General features: G+C 29.8%; 6 protein-coding genes across 6 annotated transcripts; 5 read left to right on the plus strand and 1 right to left on the minus strand.

The window, feature by feature from the left end:
• Nucleotides 1-3,158: 3,158 nt before the first annotated feature.
• Nucleotides 3,159-4,715, plus strand: OCT59_003430 (uncharacterized protein; the record flags this gene model as incomplete). Its single annotated transcript, XM_066145607.1, has 7 exons — nt 3,159-3,257; nt 3,361-3,528; nt 3,604-3,827; nt 3,890-4,106; nt 4,171-4,240; nt 4,321-4,575; nt 4,648-4,715. The coding sequence occupies 7 exons, from the start codon at nt 3,159-3,161 to the stop codon at nt 4,713-4,715; spliced, it is 1,101 nt and encodes a 366-aa protein (XP_065996312.1).
• Nucleotides 4,716-4,762: 47 nt separating this feature from the next.
• OCT59_003431 (uncharacterized protein) lies at nt 4,763-6,526 on the plus strand (the record flags this gene model as incomplete). The annotated part of the gene is made up of 8 exons (XM_025331961.2): nt 4,763-4,850; nt 4,933-5,094; nt 5,164-5,434; nt 5,503-5,633; nt 5,714-5,888; nt 5,954-6,075; nt 6,138-6,185; nt 6,255-6,526. 8 exons carry the CDS (start codon nt 4,763-4,765, stop codon nt 6,524-6,526), a joined length of 1,269 nt encoding a protein of 422 aa, XP_025179590.2.
• A 761-nt stretch (nt 6,527-7,287) lies between these two features.
• On the plus strand, nt 7,288-8,907 carry OCT59_003432 (uncharacterized protein; the record flags this gene model as incomplete). Its single annotated transcript, XM_066145608.1, has 5 exons — nt 7,288-7,917; nt 7,998-8,048; nt 8,143-8,194; nt 8,273-8,355; nt 8,548-8,907. The coding sequence occupies 5 exons, from the start codon at nt 7,288-7,290 to the stop codon at nt 8,905-8,907; spliced, it is 1,176 nt and encodes a 391-aa protein (XP_065996313.1).
• Nucleotides 8,908-10,979: 2,072 nt separating this feature from the next.
• OCT59_003433 (uncharacterized protein) lies at nt 10,980-11,189 on the plus strand (the record flags this gene model as incomplete). The annotated part of the gene is made up of 1 exon (XM_066145609.1): nt 10,980-11,189. One exon carries the CDS (start codon nt 10,980-10,982, stop codon nt 11,187-11,189), a length of 210 nt encoding a protein of 69 aa, XP_065996314.1.
• An 8,054-nt stretch (nt 11,190-19,243) lies between these two features.
• Nucleotides 19,244-20,775, minus strand: OCT59_003434 (uncharacterized protein; the record flags this gene model as incomplete). The annotated part of the gene is made up of 3 exons (XM_066145611.1): nt 19,244-19,758; nt 19,821-20,497; nt 20,753-20,775. 3 exons carry the CDS (start codon nt 20,773-20,775, stop codon nt 19,244-19,246), a joined length of 1,215 nt encoding a protein of 404 aa, XP_065996315.1.
• A 1,880-nt stretch (nt 20,776-22,655) lies between these two features.
• OCT59_003435 (uncharacterized protein) lies at nt 22,656-23,185 on the plus strand (the record flags this gene model as incomplete). The annotated part of the gene is made up of 3 exons (XM_025330325.2): nt 22,656-22,743; nt 22,825-22,964; nt 23,048-23,185. 3 exons carry the CDS (start codon nt 22,656-22,658, stop codon nt 23,183-23,185), a joined length of 366 nt encoding a protein of 121 aa, XP_025179586.1.
• Between the last annotated feature and the right edge of the window lie 3,485 nt (nt 23,186-26,670).

Raw genomic sequence — 26,670 nt, forward strand, 5'->3', positions numbered from 1 at the left:
CATTTGAGTTTGCTTAAAAAGAACCAAAATTTTCATGAAAATCTTGCCTTTTTTAGATAGTGCCGGCCTAAATTTTATTGTCCGTTTTGATACTGGCCAGCATTATCATAATTCCGGCCCTGAAAAGTTGCTTATTTTAGGCCAAAATCTTGCCGATCATTTATGACCATTTTTCGGGGTTCTGCAATAATATGACGATTTTTAAATGAAAAAAGAAAGTTTTTATTGTAAATTTTAATTTGTTAACATTGTTAACATTCAATTTATCTAATTAAATTTTCATATATTTTTTATCTTAATTTTTTATTTTGTATCTATAATCGCATGGGCAATATTAATAAAAATGATAAAATAGTTAATAATGCTTGGAGGAATAATGTAGATCAGTTTATTGAGAAGGCTTTTAAATCATTTAGATTGAGAGACTTCAGACGGCCATTGGTAATATATTTGATTTTTATATTTATATACTGTACCTAATAAAGATTAAATACTTAATCTATAATAGTGAATCATTTTATGTGAAAAGCCAATCCTAAAATTTGTTTGATCATTAAATAAAAGTTTATAAATAGTTAGTATAATCAAAGAATCAAGTTTATGTATAGTAATTCGTGGTGCATGACAAATTTTCTTAGGCTATAATTATACATGATTACACTATTATAACTAAAAATCTATACATCCAAATATTACTAATTAAAGACTTATTCATTCTTCACTTTTGGCCTCTAAAAATATGTGAGGTAAAGGTTAAAATATGTTAAATACTGGAATATAATAACAATTAAGGATAGGGAAGTAGGCAACAGTTAGCTCATCGAGATTTAGTGATCGTCAATTCAATTTACTTTTTGAAAATTTGTGTAACTTCATGTGACATAACAGAATTAACGAACCCTCTCAAATGTCGCTTGAATGTCTGCTTCAAATTGGAGTTTGGAACCGGTCCTATCGGTTAGGCTCACTTAGACTTGGTTTGCATCGCAGAACTAAAACAGGAACAACAGAGTCATTTCCATCCCTATAGGGAAGATAAAGAAGTGGAAAGTTTCGCTTTTGTATTAGATGTTTTACCTTATATTTCTACCAAAATTTTAAAAGAGCAAAATTATACTAAAATTATAGTTTTGGTATAATTACTGTATAAGTAAAGTAATAACTGGATTACCTCCATATCATTATGATTTAAACCATGATAAAAGAACTTAGCCTTAAACTAAAATTTGAATACAAATAACAACAATACATATGCGCGGATATTTATTTTGGGCCTTTTTTATGGTCATTAATTGTTAATTTCTGCAACTGTGATTTGCTATCAACCTATCAGCTGATGCAAGGCCAACAAACTTAATATAGTCTTAATACACGCGAAGAAAAAAAAAGTAGTTTTTTTATCAATAGTTCTAACGCCTCAACAATCGTTTCAACGTCAAACCAATCGTTCCAGCACCTAACCAATCGTTCTAACCTTTGGCCAAGTCTATTTGACAAGTAAGAACTTTGAAATTGCTAAAAGTTTACGCTACTTTCCGATATAATTTCTTAAATATATTTTGCCTTTATTAATGTCTTTAAGACTTCTATTAAACAAATTTTACATTCACCTTTCCTCTTTCATTTTACAATACCATGTTAACCTTAGTTTTCTTTATTTTTGTGGGTTCTTAAATTATGAAATTTAAAACTGGTACTTTCATTCATCTAATTATATCTGAAAAAAAGAAAAAGGAACATTAGTTATATTACAAATTTAAAGAAAACATGTTAGTTTCGTTCCTAAAACTGATAAACACATAACACCCTCTTTTTACTTATCACTTCAGGAACCCAAAAATCCGGAAGAAGCTGTCGTTAGAGAGAAAGCGAGAAAGGGATGTCAGTTATATCCTATAATCAAAAAAAAAATACGCGATATCACTTTTACTTACTACACGAAGATCATGACAAGATCTAAAATTTGTTCTTAGCCTGAAGACAATATTTTCTATATTTGTTTATTAGTTTTGGACTGAAATTTTCAGTATTTAGTACAAAAAATTTTTATTTTCATACAATAATAAAAATAACTGTTTAGCAAAAAATTTTATTAAATATACGTCAATTAAAACGACCGTGACACTACAAAAATTTGTGGTAAGCCCTAAAAAAATTGAGTATGTTATATTAACATAATCAGAAATATATATAGATACCGATGAAACCAATGAAAATAATGAAAATTTCCCATCGGTTACGATTACGTGAAGTAACTAGAGGTTTATTTAATAATGAGCTTTATAAAATATGTACTGTATGTCCAAAGTAGAACGTCAAATATTAGAAAAAATTTGGGAACAGTGTTATTTAAATATGAGGACGGGGATTTGGTTAGAACGATGCAGTAAAATTAATGAATTAGAGAAAAGATCAGGTAACAAAGGCTGATAAAAAACGTAAACGTACAATTAATACAACTGATTTAGAAGCGGAGGTAGCTGAAAACAATGAAGAAAAATTAAAAAAAAATATAAAAACAGTACAAAAAGAATAAAAAAAGAAATTAAAACGGATAATATAGTTAGTAATAGTTTATTAGTTAATCGCCCTTATCAAAGTATATGGGGTTTTACACATAGACCAGATTTATATAGTTTATAATTAATTTACATAGTATATAGTTTATAGATAGTATAGTTTTATTTAGTATTAATTTTATTAATACATCCATAATTGATATGGAGTTAGTAATACTATGTATTTTTTTTTTATATATTATAAATTGTAGGGTGTTACGATAACATGGATACCTATGTATGGGGTATATAGCAAACATGTATTGTATGGTTAGCTTTGTATGTATTGTATTATTAAAACTTTTTAATGTATGTAATGTATGGTTTTTTCTAATTATGTATGTATTGTATGATAAATATGGTAATTTTGATTTAATGCCACACATTTTATTTCCAAATTTAACTATTTACACATTTTTCATAATGATTGTGTACTGGCTAATACAATTCAACGCGTATTACTATAATCTTTCTTTTCTTTTTATTAAAAAATAAATATTTTTACGTCTATTACTACTTTTTCATTTAAAAATAAATATTGCTATCGCGTTTTTATTACCTTTACTTTCATTTAAAAATATTTCTATTACATTTATAACTATGTCTAAAGTAAATCCTGTTATTCTTTCAGATATTGAGACTATATCTGATGACGAAACTATATCTGAAAATGAATATTCTGAATTAATGGATGAACAGGTTTGCTCTTTTATTATGTTTTTATTTTATATTAAATAAAGTCAAGTTTAGTATGACTATTTGAATATGATTTCTGGTTTCTGAAATTTTAATATCTGTTTAGGATGCTAATGAAGATGCAGAACAGATAGCATTCTTCACAAAATACCTTTCAGTTTCAGAGGTTATACATTCAGCCTTTCCTATTGAATATCCTAAAACTTCACCACAAGGAATAGCCACAGTATTTAATGTTACTGGCTGGGCAAACCCAATGGCTTGTTTCAATGATGTAAGTATTTTTCACTATTAAAAATTTTCGCCATTAATTAATAACTTTGCTGCTTGTATTTTTGTTATTTATTAGATCCAATATTCTAATAATGGAGCGGGAGGATCAATTTCAATCCAAAATTGTCCTTATTTTGGAGTACCAGTAAAGAAAGATGTGCGAAAATGTCAAGGTATCAAACATTGTTCCTTTGCAGATCCAGATTTTATTAATGAGCAGCATAACGAAGTTGATATGGAATCAGAAATGTTTATCAAATTAAACCAACATCAGCACAATAAAAAGACTAAAACCTACACGTAAGTTTATATAATTATTTGTTTTTTAAAAAAAATTTAACATTTTTATTGCATATTATTAGATTTTTTCTTGCTGCAAAATCAACAGCTTGTAAATATAAATCTAACAATCAACTTTGCGATGGCCAAGCAAAATTAAGAAGAATTATTAAAAATGGAGGTGAAGAGTATATTATTGGATGTGACAAATGGGTTAGAGGGGAAAAATGGCATCGCTATATTAAAGTTCCAGGGGAGATTGACTTGGAATTATTACGAGATATTTTTCAAGGACGAGTTGTAAGTATTTTATATGTTTTATTATTAATTTATGTGATACTATTAATTGTAATAATAAATTTAGATTGACGAGAATAATAATGAAAATCAATGCTGCACCATAGTTTCACGTGCTTCAAGCATAAGTTTATGTGGTAAAATTAATTTTAATTAATTAATATATAAAAAAATATATATAATTATATAATGAATTTAACTAATTTATTTTATCAAGAATTTCCACATATTCAAGATGGTCAAGTTATGCGAGGAACTATAATTGAGCGAAAATGCAATGTGCAGTTCATTAAATTTATTCCATATGATTTGGCTGCATGTCCCTATATTGCATTAGTATGTATAGGTACGCACAATCATCCACCACCACCACCAGAACGCACACCAGTGGGTATTAAGGATGAGCTGCAAGCAATGATCCAAAACATTATTGCTTCGGATGATAGTGTAACTTCACGCTCAATAATAGCAGGTGATTTTCTTTAATATTTTTTATTTATATTAATAATAATTTATAACATATATTTCATTTCATTTTAAATAGGAAATAGTAGCATTAAAGCAACTTTTGATAAAGATACTTTATCAGAAGTACTGTACATGCATCACTAAACAATGTGGATAAACTTAGATCTCTTGTTGCTAAATGCTATAAAAATATGCATCCCTATGGGCAGGGAAACTTAGGAGTTATGTATAGTGTTCAGTGTAAAAAATTTGATATGCATAACTATGTGCGTCGTATAGGTAAGTATTAGTATATGTTGTACTTTACTGGAATTTTTTACATACTGTATAATTATAATTTATTATTAATTATTTTTTATAGAGCAATTTGAAGATGGCCAAACTTTAATTTTATGCATGCTTGATTTCCAAGCAAAAGCATTGCAAAATTTAAAGTGTTTTCAAATTGATTTAACATTCAAGAGAGTGCATGGGGATATTAACGAATTTGAAATCAATTCATATGATGAAACTCATAAATTAAGTAAATATTTTAATTATAAATTCGTTACTTATCTTTCTATTACAAAAAATTAACTTTATACTTTTTTAGTTTTATCCTATTGTCGTATTTATACCAATATATTTACAGCTGATGCATACCAACGCCTATTCACTCAACTTTTTGAGGTGGTTGAAAATTTAAGTGAAATACCAGTAAAATTTTATCACATTGATGGTACAGGTTGGGAATGCATTCTTAGAGACCTTGACGCAGGTCAAGCAAAAGGATTAGGATTGGCTTTAGCAAAAAGAGATCCTAGCAAAAACTGGGAAGAACATCTAACATACATTTTTAAATCATGCTTGGTCCATTTTAATCGGTAAAAAATTTTTAAATTATAAACTTTGATATATAAAAATTTAACATATTAATACATTTTATTTTTAGTAATTTGATAGCTAAAAAATTTGATAATGAAGTATATCTATTAGCAAAATCCATTTCAACTAAATCTAGTGCTGAAGAAGTTTATGGATGTTTTGAAAAATTAGAATCATATAATAATCAACGTATAATGGGTAAATAATATTAATATAATTCATAAAAATTTAATTTTTTTAGTTTCATAATTTAATAATATTAAATACTCATATAATAGATTGGACTCAATATTATCGTCAACCCTATGTTTTGGCATCTTTAAATAAGCACATCTCAAATATGGAAAATGAAATTTGGGATCACCATGGAAATAATACTAATGTAGCTGAAGCAGCGCATGCTCAAGCCAACCGTGAGGGAAAGCAATTGAAACTTATTACAGCAATTATGAGGTTAGTGTTAATTATTATTATATATTTCAACTAGCATATTTTTTTAATTTTTAAATTCTTTTTAGAGGCAGACGGCTTGATGAAAGAGTCTTTAAGACAGCTGAAATTAATGACAAATTTGGGATTCCATATACTAGAAGGGATAAAAGTGAGATTAAACGGAAGGCAAAAGCTATGACACGAAAAGGTAAATAATAATAATAAATATAATTTAACCATTTATTCTAAAAATTAATATTAATTCAATAGATACTAATAAAAGAAGTCAAAAGGAGACTTCTAATAAGGAATTAAAAAGTAAGCTTATCAATATAATATTCTTGTTTATTTATTAATTAATCATTTAATTTCTTTTAATTATATTAGAAAAAGTACCATTACAGGATGTAACTAATAGAGAGAAGCTGGAAAAAAACGGAAAAAGAAAGGCGTCCACAAGTGAAAACACCTCAAAAGCCAAAAGAAGTAGAATTGATATTAATGAAAGTGATAGTGAACGAGAAATTTCAAAATTAGAAATAGAAGAACGTAAGATGAAATTGGCAGAAAGACGTACAGCAGATCGTAAAGCCCAAGCAGAGATCGAAAAACTAGAATTGGAAAATCTTAAATTGCGCAAAGAACTTAATCTTGACTAATCTAATATTGAATATTACTAGGCTTTTTTATCATATCTATATAATCTATATAAATAAATTTAATTCCTTATGAGTGAATATTGTCATATCTTTTTAAATGTTTGTGTTATCACTAGAATTACATTAAAAAATATTAATTTTATTTATAATACTTCAAAATTTTTTTTTTTGCAAATCCTAATCTTATGTATGGCGAAAATAAGTATGCCATACATAGCATACGTTCATTTTTAATATCCATACATGTATGGATACAATAAAAGCATACATAAGCATACAATACATACAACGTCAAGCATACACTACATGTTTTATAATCACCTCTATGTATGCTACATACATAGCCAACCATGAACCATACACTACATATTTACTATGCTATCTTCTTATTATCTTTTAAAAGCTAAATGTGTAACAAAACCAGGCTAAATAATTCTCCATTTAATTAGGAAACATATAAGGTTTTTATTTACATTCAGTTTCGCCATTTTGTCCATTTCACATCTCACCTATTTCCCTATTTTCGTCATATCGTATATTGTATTTTGATTTTTCCTTTATATCTAGTAGTGCGGTGACTTATTTTAAGGTTTCGCGAAACCTTTTAGTATTGTTTGCGTCATTAATCTATACTCTTTGTCGCTCATAATAAATAAAAATTTTTTTTCACTGTTGTGGACTTGTGGCATATTACTAAATGAATGCGTTTGATTTGTTATTTTAAACATATTAAATGTCAGTATTTGTGACATTTTAATCAAATGTCTCGATATTCTATATTCTTTTTTGTTTTTTTTTTACAATTAATTATTACTAGTCCTTATACACTTGTTGGACGTAGTGGTCATACCGCAAGTTATATGGACAATAAAATTTATTTTCTTGGCGGAAGAACAAAAATTTATCGTGATGGTACCAATGATTTTTTTTGTTTAGACGTTTCAAAACCTTTTAATTTGGATTCTACTTTACCAATAGTAGTTGATTTAAGTAACGATGCTCGTCAAATTTATCCTCATAAAAATGGGGCGTCAGCTATTTGTGGTCCTAACAAAGATACGATCTATCTAATTTGTAGAGCTTCTATGAGTTATTCTTATAGATTTATTAATAATAAAGAGTGGGTTCCGGGTACAATATTCATTCCTGAATGGTCATCAACCGTCTGTAATAAAAATGGATCATATATATATACATATGGTAGTTATCATTATGATGTTAAAAAACATGCGATGTATACGATGTCTATTACAGATACTACCAGCTGGAATTCAGGATTGTCTGATTTGGATATAACGAATAATCTTGGTCTGTCGATCTTATTACCAGATGAAAGAATTGCTTATATCGGTTATAGCGGCGAAAGAATAGATGATTTTGTGGATTTTAATGTACGATTATTTGATTTATTTTTATCATTATTATATACGTAATGATTTTAATTGACTGCATGTTTATTATATTAACACAGTTTCGGAATACTTATATATATGATACCAATTATGGAACATGGGAAAATATGGTAAATAATTTTGTAAAGGAGAAGGGTATTTATGCAAATTCTTTATTCTCTGCTACTTAATGCACAAAATTTATTACAACACAATTATTCATAGAGTACAAGTGGAATTGAACCATCACCTAGAATATCATACACAGCGGTCTTAAGTGTGTATCAATTTTAAAAAATACATATATTAGATTAAATAAAATATTTTTAATAAAATGGGTTAAATAATTTTCTAGCACAGGATGGTCTTATTATTATTTATGGAGGAGCAAACTTTATGACTCCTGTTCCTGATCAAATCTTAGTTTTAGATACCAAAGTAGACCATTTTAATTGGTCCACTCCTAATATCAATCCTGCACCTAGCTCTGCACCATTCCGTGGACATACGGCTACTCTTGTTGAAAATTATATGATTATTGCATTTGGTATGAAAGGTTATATTGATGAAATCTTGCTTTTACTTGAATTAAGTTTATTTAATTTTTCTTCAAATTATTATATTATTTAGGATCATATTACAGTAGTACTACTCATGATGATGTTTTTAGTGATCAAATTCATAATGATTGATGTGAACGAAAAAAATAATTACAAGTGGGTTAAAAGTTTTACTCCAACACTTGCAACTACTCCAAATATTACAAAAACAGCTTATCCAACTAAATCAGCAATAATAGGTGGAACAACTGGTGGTATTGCAACTATAATAATTATTATGTCTGTTAGTTACTTATTATATCGTAGAAAGAGAGAACTGTTATATATGCTCCCCAAGCTAAACATGCAATTAACTGTTAAGTTTTATAGAATGTTAGATAGGCGACAAAAATTATATTATGTTGCCAAATGGCTTATCCCAACCATATAAGATTCTCCAGGGAATTGACCAAGGAGAAGTGGTCTCCCCTCTTCTATGGAATATCTATTATGACCCGATGTTCCGATGTTAAATCTAGATATTTATATTAATGATTTGACGTTTGAATTAGTGCTTCGATCCGTAGCGGTTTTATCCGGATTTTCATCCGGATTGAATTTCATTAAATTTCGCTAGCACTATGAGTTTGGCCAGAATTAGTATAAATTTTTGGGATAATAATACTTTAATGTTGGTTTAAATTATAGTCTGTTTAAATCTGAAATTCATAATCTTTCTCAGCCATAATCGTCACATGAAAATATTCAAGTTTTCATCCGGATCGAAGCACTAGTTTGAATGTAGAATAAAATTCGGATTAATTAAGGAATTGTGAAATAATAATTGTCAATAAAAATTGATTATTTTTTAGAAGTATTTTCGAAAAAACTCTGATATTATGAAAATACTACAAATATTTTTATTAATTAATTATATATTTTATATTATTTTATATTACGTCAATCTTAAACTTATAAGAATATGGTAAAAAAGAAAAATATAAACCAAATTCCTCATTCCACAAACACTTGATCTCGACTTCATAAGAAGTAGCGTTCCTTCCAAGCTGAGACATAAAGACTACGCACTTCTCAATTAATACGCTATCTACCAACTCATACACCTTCCCATCTCCTTTAACTGCAAATATACCAAATAAAAATCCTCGTTGCACACCAAACACCTTTGATCTCAACTTCATAAGAATTTAACGTTCCTTCCAAGCCAAGACACTAATACTAAATTACTAATTACAACACTATCCGTCAACTATAACCTTCCCATCTTTTAACCGCAAATACATCAAATAATAAATCTCGTTGCGCATCAAACTCAACTTCATCAATAAGGAATTTAACGTTCCTTCTACACCACAAGACAAAGAAAATAATAGAACACTTCCAATTATACATTATCCATCATCTCATATTTTTCTTCATCTTCTCTAACTATACAAGATAAAAAAGAAAAATACATCGAATAATAATCCATGTTGCACATCAAACACTCCTGATCTCGTTTCTCCCACATCATATAAAGGGATAAATAGAACACACTCTATTATATGTTACCCATCAACTCGTACACTCTCCCATCTCTTTAACTACAAATACATCAAAATGGTAATCCTCGTCCTACACTAAACACTTGATAACAATTTCATATAAAATTTAACATTCCTCACAAGCTAAGACATAAATACTACACATTCAATTATACGCTACTATCAACTTCCCTAACTACACAATATAAGAAAGAAAAAATACATCAAATTATATTTCTCATTACACGCAAAATACTCTTGATCACAACTTCATCAATAAGGTATTAAACCTCCATTACTATAACCATGCAGGCACGGAAGATATTGCATCAGCAGCTTTTACAAAAGATCCTACAGTTGCAAATTTTCCTAAAATAACTTTTTGGTAACGACTAACGAGTTAAAGACAATGGATTTCATAGTTGGCTTCTCCAATGAGTTTGTTAATTGAATTTGTAAATTCTCCCTTCTTGCAATTGTCATAATTCTTGATCTGGCTTGTTCATTTGAGGTATTCTGAACCGAAAGTTCGTTAGAACTAGTTAGAACCAGTTAGAACTGGTTAAACTCCCAAGACTCAATGATCAAAAGCCTCTAAATCTAAAGCTTCTATTAAGAAACTTTCTAATGCAATCCCCTGCCTCATCAAGACCGCACAATAATTGACAGAACATATCACAAAGATCTCAGAGATTTCGTGTAATTAAAATCTCTTGAAAGATTTGAAAAAAATAGACATTATCAAATACGAAAATATGTTGTTCGACATTTTTCGTCAAGTCAAATTTATTAAATCTGAAAGTATTTCAGTCATAGTACAGTCAGACCTCCATATAATCAAAGACCACACACGAACGTGCATCGTTCAATACAATTTATTGTGTTAGATTTATTAAATCCAAAAGCATGAATACAGTCAAACCTCCACATAATCACTCTATATATATAAGAACGCCTCCTTATAAGACAATCGAGTTTCATGATATTCGGACAAAATTTAAAACTTAATTTCTTAATTGAAGTATTCGAACACTTGAGCTCGATAAGACTATCGACTTTTAATTCAGTTAATTCTGTTAACTCTGGACAATCACAAACAGATAAACTCTTAAGTTTAGACATAATTGGGAATAATTGGAATTCTGTTATTAATCGCTTAAGTTTTCACACTGCTGAACAATCAATCTAGTTTGAACAAGAGCGTCAACTACGAAATTATAGAAATTTTTTTTGTTCATTAGAAGGTGAAAACAACGTGAAGAAAGTTATCAAATTAGTACGCGACTACGTGAATTTCTATTCATGCACGATGCCTAAACTGTATAGATAAATTTCACGTGATCATATAAACCGTGCCTACAATCAGGTGCTAGCCAAATTAACACAAGAACTTACATAATACGATGTATGCAAAAATCATAGCTTTCACACTTTTTTAACTGCAACTCTTAAAAAATTCACACAATTAACATGGAGTAAGTTTTTTTTAGGTCTATTTTAAAAGAAATTTTTATATGTATTTAGCATTTTCTAACCTTTAGTGATTTTTTTTAGTGAAATTCTTTTAAGCTTTGATTTAGCAAAATAGTTCTCTGATTTCTCTTTGCTATAATGATACCAGCAATATCTGCATTCACAAGTTCCAATAATATAACTTTTGACCGACTATTTGACATTATCTCTATTCATAATAGAAAAACTATTAGTCCCTTTTAACAATGACATAATTAATGTAATTAATGTAATCACATATTTTTTATTGATCAAAATTTTTTTCTCAACCATTAATATGTTCGTTCATATCATGACAAGAGAAGGAAATAGTCACTTACCGATAGTGTGATTTCAATCCAAAACAATAAAATAATTTTGAGGGAAAGGTATTTGGTATTCGGTAACGAGCTACAAGGCTGTGAGCGAAAATCTGATGGAACATTCGCAAAGACAGCATGCTATTTTTTATATAGAATTATGTTCTATCCATCTTTAGACCAGGAAATAAAGAACATATCTGCGAGAAAAGTTACTTTTTAGCCTTTTATTGCTATCACGAAAGGATAATGACGTGAAGATACCATTACCTAAACGCCTCTAAGTCGGCCTCCTTGCTATGAAGATTTTTTTTTTACCTGACTTATTACTAGTTGTATAAAAATAGAGTTTTTCTTTACGTTGTCACATATTCCTTATTAAGCCTTATTATTAAATTGGACGAAAATATGATGAAACAAATAATGTTGATGACATAAAGTAGATCAATGATGAATATTTATAATTTGAGGCCTCGTTGGTATTTACAAGTAAGTCAAATTTTTAATTGATACTTGCTGGATTATTGTACAAAATTCCTCTGCGTTAGTAGTAATTTCTCTCATTGACAAATTACACTTTATTCATTTGGATCGGATAGTACTATTGTTGAATATCAATTACAGCAACAAATACGTTTAAGTAGAACAACTTTCAATGACCGGTTACCAATTTGTGGAAACTCAACCGCTACGTGTCTTACAGCAATTTCAAAATGGAAAGCATGAACTTAGTGAAATCAATAATAAGACGTGATGGCCATATGATTTCATAAGCTCTAAGATATGACGGTCTAAAACTCACTTCTATAGATCTTGATCAAGCATTTTACCATGTATCTTCATGAAAATAATTTAAATATTTTATGCTAAACCTTTGAACAATTGGTTTAGTAATACGTGTTCAGGATCCTAATCATGCTAGGAAATTTCTGTTAAGACTGATCCTTATTTAGCGCAACATCAGTTCGATATTTAGTTTTCTTTAACTAATTAATCACCGCTTAAGAATGATGGATGATATTGCAGCATATAGAACTTTTCTTCAAGAGAGAATCAATAAAGAATTGTAGCAAGTTAATCACCAGCCCCCAAACTAGAGCACAATAATAAGTGTTATCAAAGATGTCTCACCATCCTTCCCTAGCTCCTCTATTTTAAACTACTAGCTAAAAGATAGAATGTGCCCTCTGTCTGTATTCCCATCACACTGAAAACAATGTTTAAATAATAATAAAGAAATTCAATCAGGTATCGAAACGAACTCTTGATTTATCTTTTTAGTGAGCAATTTATTTTTATTAGAACTAAATATAATTTGATTTATTAATATTATTATATTTATATTATTAGGTAACTACGATTATAGTCAGAAACGAATTGGTGGATCCTCCTTTCTCATTCCACCTTCTATTAATCCTTAATCTTCTACCTCAATACTAACTTCTTTATCGTCATACCAACTACAACTCATATCACACACATTTCTTGTAATCCTTTTATACTTTATTAAATTTTATTACATATATTCTTATATTCCTATAAAACTTTTTCACTCCTTTTTAATATTTGACGCCTCTAAAAATTTTTAAAACAAGTAGAAATTGAAGAAAATAAAGTAGAAATTTTAAGAAGAGGATCAATATTTTTTTTTAGTATAAATGTGTCCTGACATCAATGTTCGCATCAGGTTATGTGGTGTAACTAACTTTAATTATCAGTAGCTGTTTAACATTATTCAAGCATGTTGGCTACGTACAAGAAATATTCTTCTTGATGCATGATACTCATTAAGGATAGGAAGAGAAGGGGAATTTTAAGTTATTAAGACTGAGGAGAAAGAAATTAAAGTTAAAAGGGAATTTGTAGAGAATGAATTTGAAGATATTAAGACTGAAGAAAAGAAATTAAAGTTGAGAGGGAATTTAGTGAGGAAATTAAAAAGAAAATAAAAGATAACGTATGAAAACGATTAATGATAAAAATTATAAAGGAATCAAGCGTGAAAAAAAATGATATGAAAGATTTGCCAAGATAAAACAAAGAAGGTTGGAAACGAGTTGTTTAATAAATTATTTAAATTCAATTAATTTTTAAACAGCCTATTAATACAAGTTATTGTTTCTTGATCATAATTGTCGAATTGTTCAACGTTATCATCGTAATTTGTAAGTCATATGATAATATAAATAATTTTTATATATTCCACGATCGTTTATAATTAAATAAAAAATTTTTAACGAAACGATAAACGAAAGCGACAAAGTACAATCAAATGTATCGATTTATTTAATATTAAATCAATTAATTTACAAAAAGTACAATAAAGAAATGTTTTAATAATTCCAAATTAAAATAAATGAGGTAAGTTATCAATATATGATTATTTCTCCAAAGAAATTTAAAGTACAAGCTGCAAGTCTATTTCTAAAATATCTTCGATGTTGTCTTATTAATATATTTTCATAATGTTCATTTTTCAATTTTTTCAATAAATTTGGCCAAGGATCAGTATCCATAAAAGGAGTATTTAATGTAGATTGAGCTTTTTTATATGTAGGTTGGGCTAAAATATGCTTATTAATATAAATTTTTTTACCAGTATCATCTCTAATACTTTCAAGTGTTTAGCTATTTGGTCTAAATCATCTTTTTCTTTTTAAACAACCAATTTAATCTATTCTCATCATTTTTCCTATGTTTTATAGCATCTTCAATCTTATTATTTGCGATGGTTTGTTTATGAAAAATCCAATTCCCAAGTTCTTCGTCTGGAATTTAAAGGCATTCATAAAGAGTTGAAATTAATTCAAAACTCCAATATACACGCTTTTTAATGTTACGTGATGTAACTAAATATTCATAAGGTAAAATCAGCGATAAATCAACCGCATCCCTTGGCCACACGGGAATAGTAATGCTCTAAGTAAATAGAATTTGATTGGACGGTTTTTTTGTTTGTTAACAAGTTAACATTAAACATGGCAGGGAGCTATAGTCATAGTATAATTAGAACTGTAATAATTCTGACTTTTTTTTTAATTAAGTTGGTTTATACTACCATACAGTATCATAATTATTATGATAAATAGTTTTTAAGATTTAAAGAGAATTTCTAAATTTTAACTGGTGGAAAAATTACTGGTAGATCATGTGATTGTGTATTAAATATTCATGTGATTTATTATGATGATGCAATTTCATTTGGCTCGCTTCGCTCGCCGGGCTTTTCTAGCCAAACCATAACTTTCACTTTATTTGCAAAATTTTTGATTATATTTAACATATCTATAAAAAAAAATGAGAAATTACTCTTAACTAGCTATTAACATAATTTTTTTCTCATTTGGTAAAGGATGATCATTTTCGGTTTATTTTGCTTGTTAATCATTTTTGGCTTAGTTATTTCACTTGTTAATCATTTTAAGGTTAATTATCTTGATTGTTGTTTATTTTTTGGTTTAAAAATAAAAAAATATATATATCAGAATATGTGATTAACTTTAAATAACAATACAGAAAGATTGTTTATTACTTGATAAAGCATTTATTTAATATTTACTATCATCATTTTTGGAATTACGGCTCTGGAAAAAAATTTTTCATGATTATATTGTAATAAAACAATTCTACTATCCGATTGTTGATCATTTTTAGTTCTGGAAAATTATGATAACTGAATATCATAATAATAAGACAATGATAATGAAATTTTACCATTTAGTTGTTGTTTATTGTTTTGTTTCAAAATAAAAAATTACTTGATATAACATTTATTTAATTTTATCATCCAATTGTTGAGAAAAAAAATTTTATGATAACATTATAATAAAACAACAATCTTATTATCTGATTGTTAATCATTTTTAGAATTACTACCCTGAAAAAATTTTCATGATAGCATTATAACTAAAGTTGCCTGCCAAAACTCTACAGGCTATTGTCGAAATGTCGAAACTAAAACCTGTAGAAATGCCGAAATGCCGAAATAGTTTCGACATGTCAAAATTGTCAAAACCTAAAAATATTACGTTTCACGTAATAACTCGGCGTCCAATGATCGTAGAAAGATGCACCATAGCTCGTTGGAATCGTCTCATAACGACGAGTCGAATGGTGGGTAGATCGTCTTTCTACGATCACTGGATGCCGAGATATTGAGCGAAACGTCAAAAATCAGCATTTTGTATTTTGCGATACTGCGCCATTTGACGTTTCACTTAATAACTCGGCATCCAATGATCGTAGAAAGATGCACCATAGCTCGTTGGAATCGTCTCATATCGACGAGTCGAATGGTGGTTAAATCATCTTTCTACGATCATTGGATGCCGAGATAATAGACGAAACGTCAAACGGCGCAGTAGCGCAAAATACAAAATGCCGATTTTTGACGTTTCGCTCAATATCTCGGCATCCAGTGATCGTAGAAAGACGATTAGCAACCATTCGACTCGTCGTTATGAGACGATTCCAACGAGCTATGGTGCATCTTTCTACGATCACTGGATGCCGAGTTATTAAGTGAAACGTCAAATGGCGCAGTATCGCAAAATACAAAATGCCGATTTTTGACGTTTCGCTTAATATCTCGGCATCCAGTGATCGTAGAAAGACGATTTAGCCACCATTCGACTCGTCGTTATGAGACGATTCCAACGAGCTATGGTGCATCTTTCTACGATCATTGGATGCCGAGTTATTAAGTGAAACGTCAAATGGCGCAGTATCGCAAAATACAAAATGCCGATTTTTGACGTTTCGCTTAATATCTCGGCATCCAGTGATCGTAGAAAGACGATTTAGCCACCATTCGACTCGTCGTTATGAGACGATTCCAACGAGCTATGGTGCATCTTTCTACGATCATTGGATGCCGAGTTATTAAGTGAAACGTCAAATGGCGCAGTATCGCAAAATACAAAATGCCGATTTTTGACGTTTCGCTTAATATCTCGGCATCCAGTGATCGTAGAAAGACGATTTAGCCACCATTCGACTCGTCGTTATGAGACGATTCCAACGAGCTATAGTGCATCTTTCTATGATCATTGGACGCGGAGTTATTACGTGAAATGTAATATTTTTAGGTTTCGACAATTTTGACATGTCAAAATAGTTTTGACAATTTTGACATGCCGAAACTCCCTAATTTCGGCAGGGAACTTTAATTATAATGATAATGTAATGACGACGATAATGAAAATTTACCATTTGATTATTGTTTATTTTTTGGTTCAAAATAAAAAAAAAATGTATCTATATTTAAATAAGTAATACAAACAAATTGTTTATTTACATAATATTAAAATTTGTCATCCGGTTGTTGATCATTTTTGGCTAACAAAAAAATTATTCAGTTTTCACATGATTTGCTAAAAATTTTATCCCATAATTTTTAAGCAAGAAAGATCATTCTATATAAGTGCAATATCACCCTATGGGTGGGTGGGTGGCGCGTCACGTTATTGTTATGACTTGAAATGATTGACATGTCATGATAGGTTAACGTTAACTTAACGTTAACATAAGATTAGTTTTTGAGTGATTTCCATTTTAAGATGCTGATCCCCCATCTTTGGTATTGATTTGCTGATTATATAAATACATTTCAAATCAAGCTTTTCTATTTTAGTACGATCGGCAACCAACAAATCTTTTAGTGTTTTAATTATATATAATATAAATAATATGAATCCACTTACATCTTAACTCTACCTTGTAAAACATTTAGTACAAAGCCTAACCCGAAAACCGATAAAATTTTGGTATCTCCTGATCACTTTTTACAAATTTGACATCTTTTTTTCAATCAAGGCTAATTTAATAAAAGAAATTTCATCCATTCCTTCGGGTGGATCTAACTTCATATGTTCATCAAGATTCAACCTCGAATTATGCCAAATATCCCGTGTAATATAAGAAGTTGTTGAATTTGACCAAATAATGAAATTGTCTAATACGTACGTTAAAGTGTGTAAATCATAAGGTGGTAAATTATTACATAAGGTTTTTGAGAAGGAGCGGAGGAAATGTTTTCATGTGAAGAAATAATTAGGGGAACAATTTTATGTTTATGGTATATACAATATGTTTGTTAAAACCTTGTAGGAAAATAAATCAACAACAGAACAACAAATATATCTCGTACTATCTTTCGTTTTAATTAAGATAATTAAGGAGAAAGTTATGAAAAAATAATTTTTGAAAAAAGAAAAATAATTTTCACTATATATATAGTGATCATTGCAGAAGTGTAAATGGCTGAGTTATACTTTTTATATAATGGTGTTTTTTTTCAAGAGTGGTTATACGTAAAGTAGCGGTATGTAAATCTCCGCGAAGAAAACAATATTCATATTAATAATCTAATTCCGAATAAAAAACAATATTCATATTGATTTAATTCCGCTGAAGATTCAATGGAAATAATAGGAATAATAGAAAAACTGAGCGTAATAGTCGAGGAAGAAGACAGGTGATTGCTGATTGCTGATCTGCTTTCAATAAAATCCCATTTTAGAGGTTTCGCAGATTTCAAGACCATTAAAGGATATTGCATTGATTACTGAACCAAGAATTAAAACAATTAAAACAGGAAATCATAAATAATTATCGTTTAGCCTAATAAGATCATATGGATTTTCATTGACCGATATTTTTAAGGATTCTGATATGCGGACTGTGTTGCCAGTTACAACAGCATCAAAATGGTAATGGATAAACGAAACCATATTCTAGGTGGTCATCATAACTTTATTACTTACCAGCTGATAGTGCCGCAACATCACGCTAAATTTAATCCGAACTAAAAAAATAAATTTTTTTAGGTTCAAAAAATCGAAAGGGAATAAATATTTAAACATGACAGTTCAATAAACCGAAAAAAATACTAGTTTGAATAATAGAAAATAATAAAAGAAAGTAATAATTATCAGGATAATCAAAAAAAAAAATAATATATTTGAATTTACAAAATTTCTTTGTTTTCTGTTCAACATATTGGATGTCCATGTGGTTTAATTTTAATTATAACTTTTAAGAGCAAAGAAAATTAAAAGTCGCATAATCATATTATTTATGTTTTACTAGTTGACCACCCAAATTCGTATAATCTTTAATGTGATTTACGTTAAAAGAAGCTACAAAATAAATTGAATTATTAAATGATCCAAAATTTAAAAATAATTCAGTTTTTGTACAACTGTAGCAATATACTAAGAAGCTTGGACTAAAGTCACTATTTCTAAGAACCCGTGAAAGTACAAGGTACAATGTGAGTAGTCTTATTGACGAGAAAAATTACTTCAAATGAGAACAAACAGCAGAAACCTTTCTTTCCCAAATACAGATTACTGCAATACTACCATGATGTTTACTAAAGTGTCCACTTCTACATTGCGAAATAATGCCCTTCAAATATTTTGACACAACTCTAACTCATCTCGTATAGAGTATATGTCCCATGATTTAGAGATCCATATTCCTGGGAACGTTTCATCAAATGAGGAGCAAGTTTGGATACTAACTTGTCTATATCTGAATTTAGTGCAACGTTTTCCGGTAAAGCCAAACGACCTCGAATCGTACAACCTCTAAGTAATGTTCCTATCGAGTCTACACTTAATTCCTGGTCACATTCCACGTCAAGTAAACGCAAAACAGGACAATTTTGCGCAATGGTATTTATGACAGAAGTAGTCATATTGCGATAATGAAGTACTAAGTCTTCTACCTTTCTGCATGACTCGATAAGAGCGATAACAGGCTCATCGGTTAGAATTTTACTACAAACATCTAGAGCTCTCAATTGTGGACAAGATTCAGTGATAACAGACATAGTCTTGTCACTAACATTGCATTCTGGTATCAGGAGGGTCTCAATTTGTGTACAACACCGAAGTAGAGCAACAATCGCATTTTCGGTGATGGTGTTGCAGCAAATCAATCCTAACTTTTTTAGGTTTGGACAAGAGTTTGCTATGTATTCTATGGACTTGTTTGTTATATACTCGCAGTTATCGAGATCAATGGCTTGTGCTCGGTACACGATTGTGTTAATGATTTGATGCCTGCATCTGAAATGGGACAGCTATCACCACCCAAGTCTAATGACAGAAGATGAGGATATGTTTTCGCAATCAATTCTAGTGAATCATCAGTTACGCCATCACACGAGGATAATCTTATGCAACGAAGGGAGGGACACGAGATTGTTATAATTTTGACCAGTTCATCGTCCACTATATCGCTTATAGCCAATACCCTTAAGCTGTGGCACGCACTAATGAGCAACTTTAAGCTGGCAATACCATATGAAGTAAAAAGAGCGGCCGTTTGAATGTTAAGAGAATAGAGATAAGAAGGAAAAACCGCCTTTTGCTGACAAAATTGTTTCGTTAAAATACGGTAGGATAGTGCATTTACCATCCATGCATGATTCTTATCTGTGAGTCGAAGATGAATCTTGGCGTGAGGTGCGTTAATGATAGGACAATCACTTGCATGAAAGTGTTTCATTCCACAAAGAATCGCTATTCTAGCGACATAAAACGTATCATTTTCTTCCACCGGAACTTCTACATCATTATACCATGAGTTGATTACCGTTTCATCGAAATCCCATGCCTTTAAAATTTTTCTCACATTCTCTGCGGATATAATCCGAACTGTAGCTGAATCGTGAAGGCTTTGTATAATGATGTCGTCTCATTATTATAATTGCTGGCCTTGTTTTTCTTTGAGTTTTCCCACTAATTTCATGATACTCGTCGCATGTCCCATTTTTATTTTAATCGGATCGCTAATACGCTCCATTCTAGTTAACAAAAGAAAAGACACCATCAATTTCTTGATCATAAATTTTTCTAATCTCCTCGTATATTGAACAGCTTATATACTTCTCAAGATATTGTTTAACATGATCAGGAGACCACTCCTTAACGTCGTTGGGAGTTCATCGGTCATCATTAGGCATCCTATTTTTTTGGCTTTAGCCTTCCTTTGGAATAAAATAACTGTCTACTAATTATATTCGAAAAAATAATCGTAACCGAAATTAATTTATATAGACAAGCTGTTCCTCCTTATCATTATATTAATAATAAACTGAGTCCAATGAAAACGAAACGGACCCAAAAATTGATTGATGAAATTTTATTACGGTGTTTAAGAATCTAATATACACTTTATTGTTACTCATATCTTAACCAGTGATGGTACGGTCCATTGACTTAAGAGGAGAGATCAAAACAAAAAATAATGCTATCCTTTCTTCGTTTGCACCTTTGGATAGCAATATCGTCAACGATGATGAGGTTATTTTTAAAATCCTATTCTGAGTGAAAATAACGATTAACGAATGTTGAGATGAGCCGACATACCCAGAGGAGGCTTTTACTCATCTTATTGTTTCTATACTACTTCTATCCATATATAAAAAATTAGTAATCGTAAGCAGTTGGAGATAACCGGAGCAGTTAATCAGAGGCATAACAGGGTCGACAATCAAGAGGCGATCCGTTATTCACTTTTTGCTATCGAAATCTACTAAAAGAAATTAACAGGTGGTGTTAATTAACGTGACCAAATAGTTAGTTTATAGTGAAATGACGAAATATTAACAGAGTTCACCTGCGCTTTATGTTAGTGCATCCAATAATCCTAAAAATTTCAGGTTCGTTTTTTAGAAACATTCAATGATCTCAATAAGTGATGTATTCTCACCCGAATTTATTTTTTGTTACAATCTCATTATCATAGGGACTTCTCGACCACCCCAGACCACATACTCTAATAGTATGATAGTTAAGATATAATTACTAAAAAATATCGAAAAAGGGTCAAATGCCTATTATATTGAGAATCTTTGGTTTCTTTTATCTCGTTATACGCCTAGTCCGCTTGTTCCTCACTGTAGACGAATTAGAGAGTATTGAAATTATTAAAACCTCTCATTTCACAGATACATTTCCTGAGAAGTAAAACTGTGAATATGTTTAAGTTGATCAAACTTGACGCCTTTGAAAATAATACATAATTACGAGAGCTTTATCAAATCAAATAAATCAACCATATCTGTAACATAATAATATAGATTTTATCCAAATTATCTATGAATTGAATTTTTTTTACGCCATGCTGTAATTGCTGCATATACAATAAAAAAAAAGCAAATTTTTTTTATAGATATATTATTTACATCATCAAAATAAAGAAAAAATTGACGTAACGACCTTTTCCGAAATCATATTTTTTGATTGTATTAAAATTATTCGTTCGTGAGAATTGGTTTCAATAAAAAATTTTTTCGTTGGCCCAGAAATGCTGTATAAGGAATAGAAACTAAAAAATATTTTCTTATAAGAAAGTAATTTTAAATATTCTTAAAATAATAACTAATGTTTTTTATTTGATCAAATCAAATAAATGAAATAATTCAAATAATACAATTGTTTTTTTTTCGGAAATATTGCTAAATCAGTTAAAATGATGTAATGCATATTAATGAAATTTTTTTATAAGGTATCACATTCGGCGGATATTATTAATAATGATGGTGTTATTATTATAGAATTTAATAATTGTAAATAATAAGTGCGAGTAATGAGTAATTCCCCTGTACTGATCATATTAATTTTATCGAAGTATATATTGTATTCCGTCATCCAGTTAAGAGTCTATGATCAAGAGTCTATTTAAAAAGGTATATATATAACCTTTTTTTTACGGAAATATTTTACATTTTTTACGGAAATATTTTACAAAATTTTTCAAAATTTACATTTTTCAGTTTACGGAAATATTTTTACAACTTTTTAAGGAAATAATTTTACAACCTCTACAACATGTACAGAATTGCTCAACTTGCATCTAAGATACCCAAGACCGAATGTATCAGAAAATTCTCCAGTAACTCCACGACTAATGTAGCTGGTAAGGGATAATGATGTTTTAGTTAGTAAGTTTATTAAGGGTATATAACTTATTTTTTACTATGATATATAAAAATTGAAGAGGTTAAACCTATTCGAGATTTTATCAAATCTGAAGATTTTAAGGCTTTTACCCGCGTTACTGGAGTTGCAACGTTTACTGCTGGTGTTATTTTCGTTAATAGTGCGATGATAAACCACTCAGTTGCTCCTATTGAGAAGGTGAAAAAGTTTTAGCGATTATTATCTCAATAAATCTCATAAATGCAAAGTCACTAAATTTAAATATTTTCATTTAAATCTAGAAAATCGATGGTCTCAGCAAGGAGGTTAACGAAGTCAAAAACGAGGTTAACAAAGTCAAAAACGAAGTTAACTACATTAAAGGGTTCCTCAAAACCGATTATAACAAGATCAGCGATAAAGGTGATAAAGAAAAATAAAAAAAGAACACCACCTACTCCCATTTCCGCATGTTTTAATAAAAAACAAATGTGATTAAAAATAAGAAATATTTTGTACCAGCAACATAAAGAAAATTTAAATAAAATAATAATGATAATGAAATAGGATCGTAGTTTCATTCTTATAAAATTTATGTATCTCTCTCTTTTGCTAAAATAATCGTAATAAAAAATCAGAAATCTCAGTTTGTCAAAAATACATATTTTGCAGTATAAAGATGGCATTTTTACTTCTCAGTCATAAAGAGAGTTTCTTTGCTCACTAAAATATTTATAGCTAACTTGCTCCTATCACTATTTCTAACTACGAGAATTTTCGAAATAAGACATTATTACAGTAAACATTCCTTAAATTTTTAAACATATGAATTTATTCATTAAGCCATTAATAAAATCTCGTAATTTGTTCAATTTAACAATAAAACTCCTTATTTTTTTATTAATTATTTAATAATAAAACATTATACGCAGTATATTCGGTTATGTGGGGGTATGTAAAAATCTTAGGTTACACATATTTTAAAGAATATAATTGGTTGCACGTGATCAAAATAGGGTAAGTGTCTATAATAAAAAAATATTAGCTAATATATGTCACTGCCCTAATAAATTTCCATACCCACAGCAATTTCCCTCACTTATTGATTCACCATGTCGCGATTAAATTTGTGATGATCGTGATTTCTGAATACTTTCTTACTTTAAGACAACTAAAGAAAGTTTATCTAAATTATCACCACTGATAATCGTACAAGATGGGTTTGCAAAATGTTTGTAGAATAAAATCCTGATAAATACGCTAGATTACAGGTTTGCTCACATTCCTGAAGAAACTCGTAAACATATTTATAATCTTCTAGTAAAATCATTAATGCCTAAAATTCTAACAGAAAGAGGCAGGTGAACCTATACAAGTTGAAAATATTAATTGCCACAATTGATGTTTTACTCTGGACGAATTCAACAAATAAAGTAATATAATTACATAAAAAAAAAATAAAATTCGTCAAACCTGAACGAGTTCATCAGTCATAATAACCGGTGGTACGTTTTTAGTGTCCAAATTATTCAGCACCAAGAACCCATTTTCCAGCATGAAGCGTGTTTAAATTATTCTTTTCTCATTCCAGCCCATAAATCCATAACGCCATAAATGAAACACATCTCCAATTCAACATTTCATCGTATCTTAGCTTTTAAAATTTCATTTTCATTTCACTGACATGAATGATGGATGAATTTACAATTCCAAAGCAAGCCATGAAGTAGCTGAAGTTTAAGAATCAGTAGTAATAACTGACCCTTGCACCGAACTTGATTTGGTTTAAAGATAAGACAACTTCATTGTACTTTGTCTGATGCAGTCAGAAATCTTTAATTGATCCTTCCCAAATGAAATCTGAAGTTACAAGATTGGTTTCCCACCATTTATCGTATCGCTGCTCTCTTGGCTACCTCTTTTTTAGGATAATCTTTGCTAAGATCGTAATAGAAAGAATCATTCTTTTAACAATCATATTACTTCTTGCATACCAAAAGAGGCCTATGATTTACGATGGAAATTTCTTCACTTCTCACGTATGGTTCAGCAACAAGTTTGAGCACAAGAATATGTTATTGATCGCTACATTCGAAAAATTTTGCTGGACCCTTATTTGGGATAAATAATACAGTAAAATAAAATTAAATTAAAACAGCGTACTTTTTAATGCCGATCACTTGTCCATAAATTCAACAGAACAAAATATACTTTTTTCTCAACATTTTGCTTAACTATATCATAAATTTTATTAAAAAAAATAGACTCCCCGGCATTCAAGTACATATTCTACTATATACTTACATAGCACTTTCGTCATGACTACAAGAAGAGGAAACACAAAAAGAAACCCCAGTCAAAATCGCGTCCACAGCTTCGGACACTTCAACAATACACAAACGAACAAATAGCTAAAGACACTTACGCCTCTGATGAAAATTCAGATCACCCTCAAATTAAGCAACGTAAAACAGAAGACACTACAGAGCTTACGGAACATATTCTTCCTTCGCACCCGTTATCTTCAGAAAATGCGATACTACTCAAATATCAAATTGATCACGTGATCAACCGATCAAATAATCCTCAAACACCAGAAGTTACGAAAACTTTCATTACAAAAACAGAAAGACACACAAACAAATTACAAGAACTTATAAGAATGGTAAAAACTTGATCTCGACTTCATAAGAAGTAGCGTTCCTTTCAAGCTGAGACATAAGACTACACACTTCTCAATTATACGCTATCTACCAACTCATACACCTTCCCATCTCCTTTAACTGCAAATACACCAAATAAAAATCCTCGTTGCACACCAAACACCTTTGATCTCAACTTCATAAGAATTTAACGTTCCTTCCAAGCCAAGACACTAATACTAATTATAACGCTATCCGTCAACTATAACCTTCCCCATCTTTAACCACAAATACATCAAATAATAAATCTCGTTGCACATCAAACTCAACTTCATCAATAAGGAATTTAACGTTCCTTCTACACCACAAGGCAGAGAAATAATAGAACACATTCAATTATACATTTATCCATCAACTCATATTTTTCCTCATTTTCCCTAACTATACAAGATAAAAAAGAAAAATACATCGAATAATAATCCATGTTACACATCAAACACTCCTGATCTCGTTTCTCCACATCATATAACCAAGGAATAAATAGAACATACTCTATTATATGTTACTCATCAACTCGTACACTTTCCCATCACTTTTAACTACAAATACATCAAATGGTGATCCTCGTCCTACACTAAACACTTGATAACAATTTCATAGAAAATTTAACATTCCTTCCAAGCTAAGACATAAATACTACACATTCAATTATACGCTACTATCAACTACCCTAACTACGCAATATAAGAAAGAAAAAATACATCAGATTATATTTCTCATTACACACAAAACACTCTTGATCACAATAAGGTATTAAACCTTCATTACTATAACAATGAAGGCACGGAAGATATTGCATCAGCAGCTTTTATAAAAGAACCTACAGTTGCAAATTTCCTTAAAATAACTTTTTGGTAACGACTAGCGAGTTCAAGACGATGAGTTTCACAATTGGCTTCTCCAATGAGTTCATTCACGCTTGTTAATTGAATTTATAAATTCTCCCTTCTTGCAATTGTCATAATTCTTGATCTGGCTTGTTCATTTGAGATATTCCGAACTGAAAGTTCGTTAGAACTAGTTAGAACCAGTTAGAACTGGTTAAACTCCCAAGACTCAATAATCAAAAGCCTCTAAATCTAAAACTTCTATTAAGAAACTTTCTAATGCAATCCCCTGCCTCATCAAAGACCGCACAATAATTGACAGAACATATCACAAAGATCTCAGAGATTTCGTGTAATTAAAATCTCTTGAAAGATTTGGAAAAAATAGACATCATC

The sequence above is a fragment of the Rhizophagus irregularis genome, chromosome 11, assembly GCF_026210795.1.
Source record: "Rhizophagus irregularis chromosome 11, complete sequence".
Lineage (NCBI taxonomy): Eukaryota > Fungi > Glomeromycota > Glomeromycetes > Glomerales > Glomeraceae > Rhizophagus > Rhizophagus irregularis.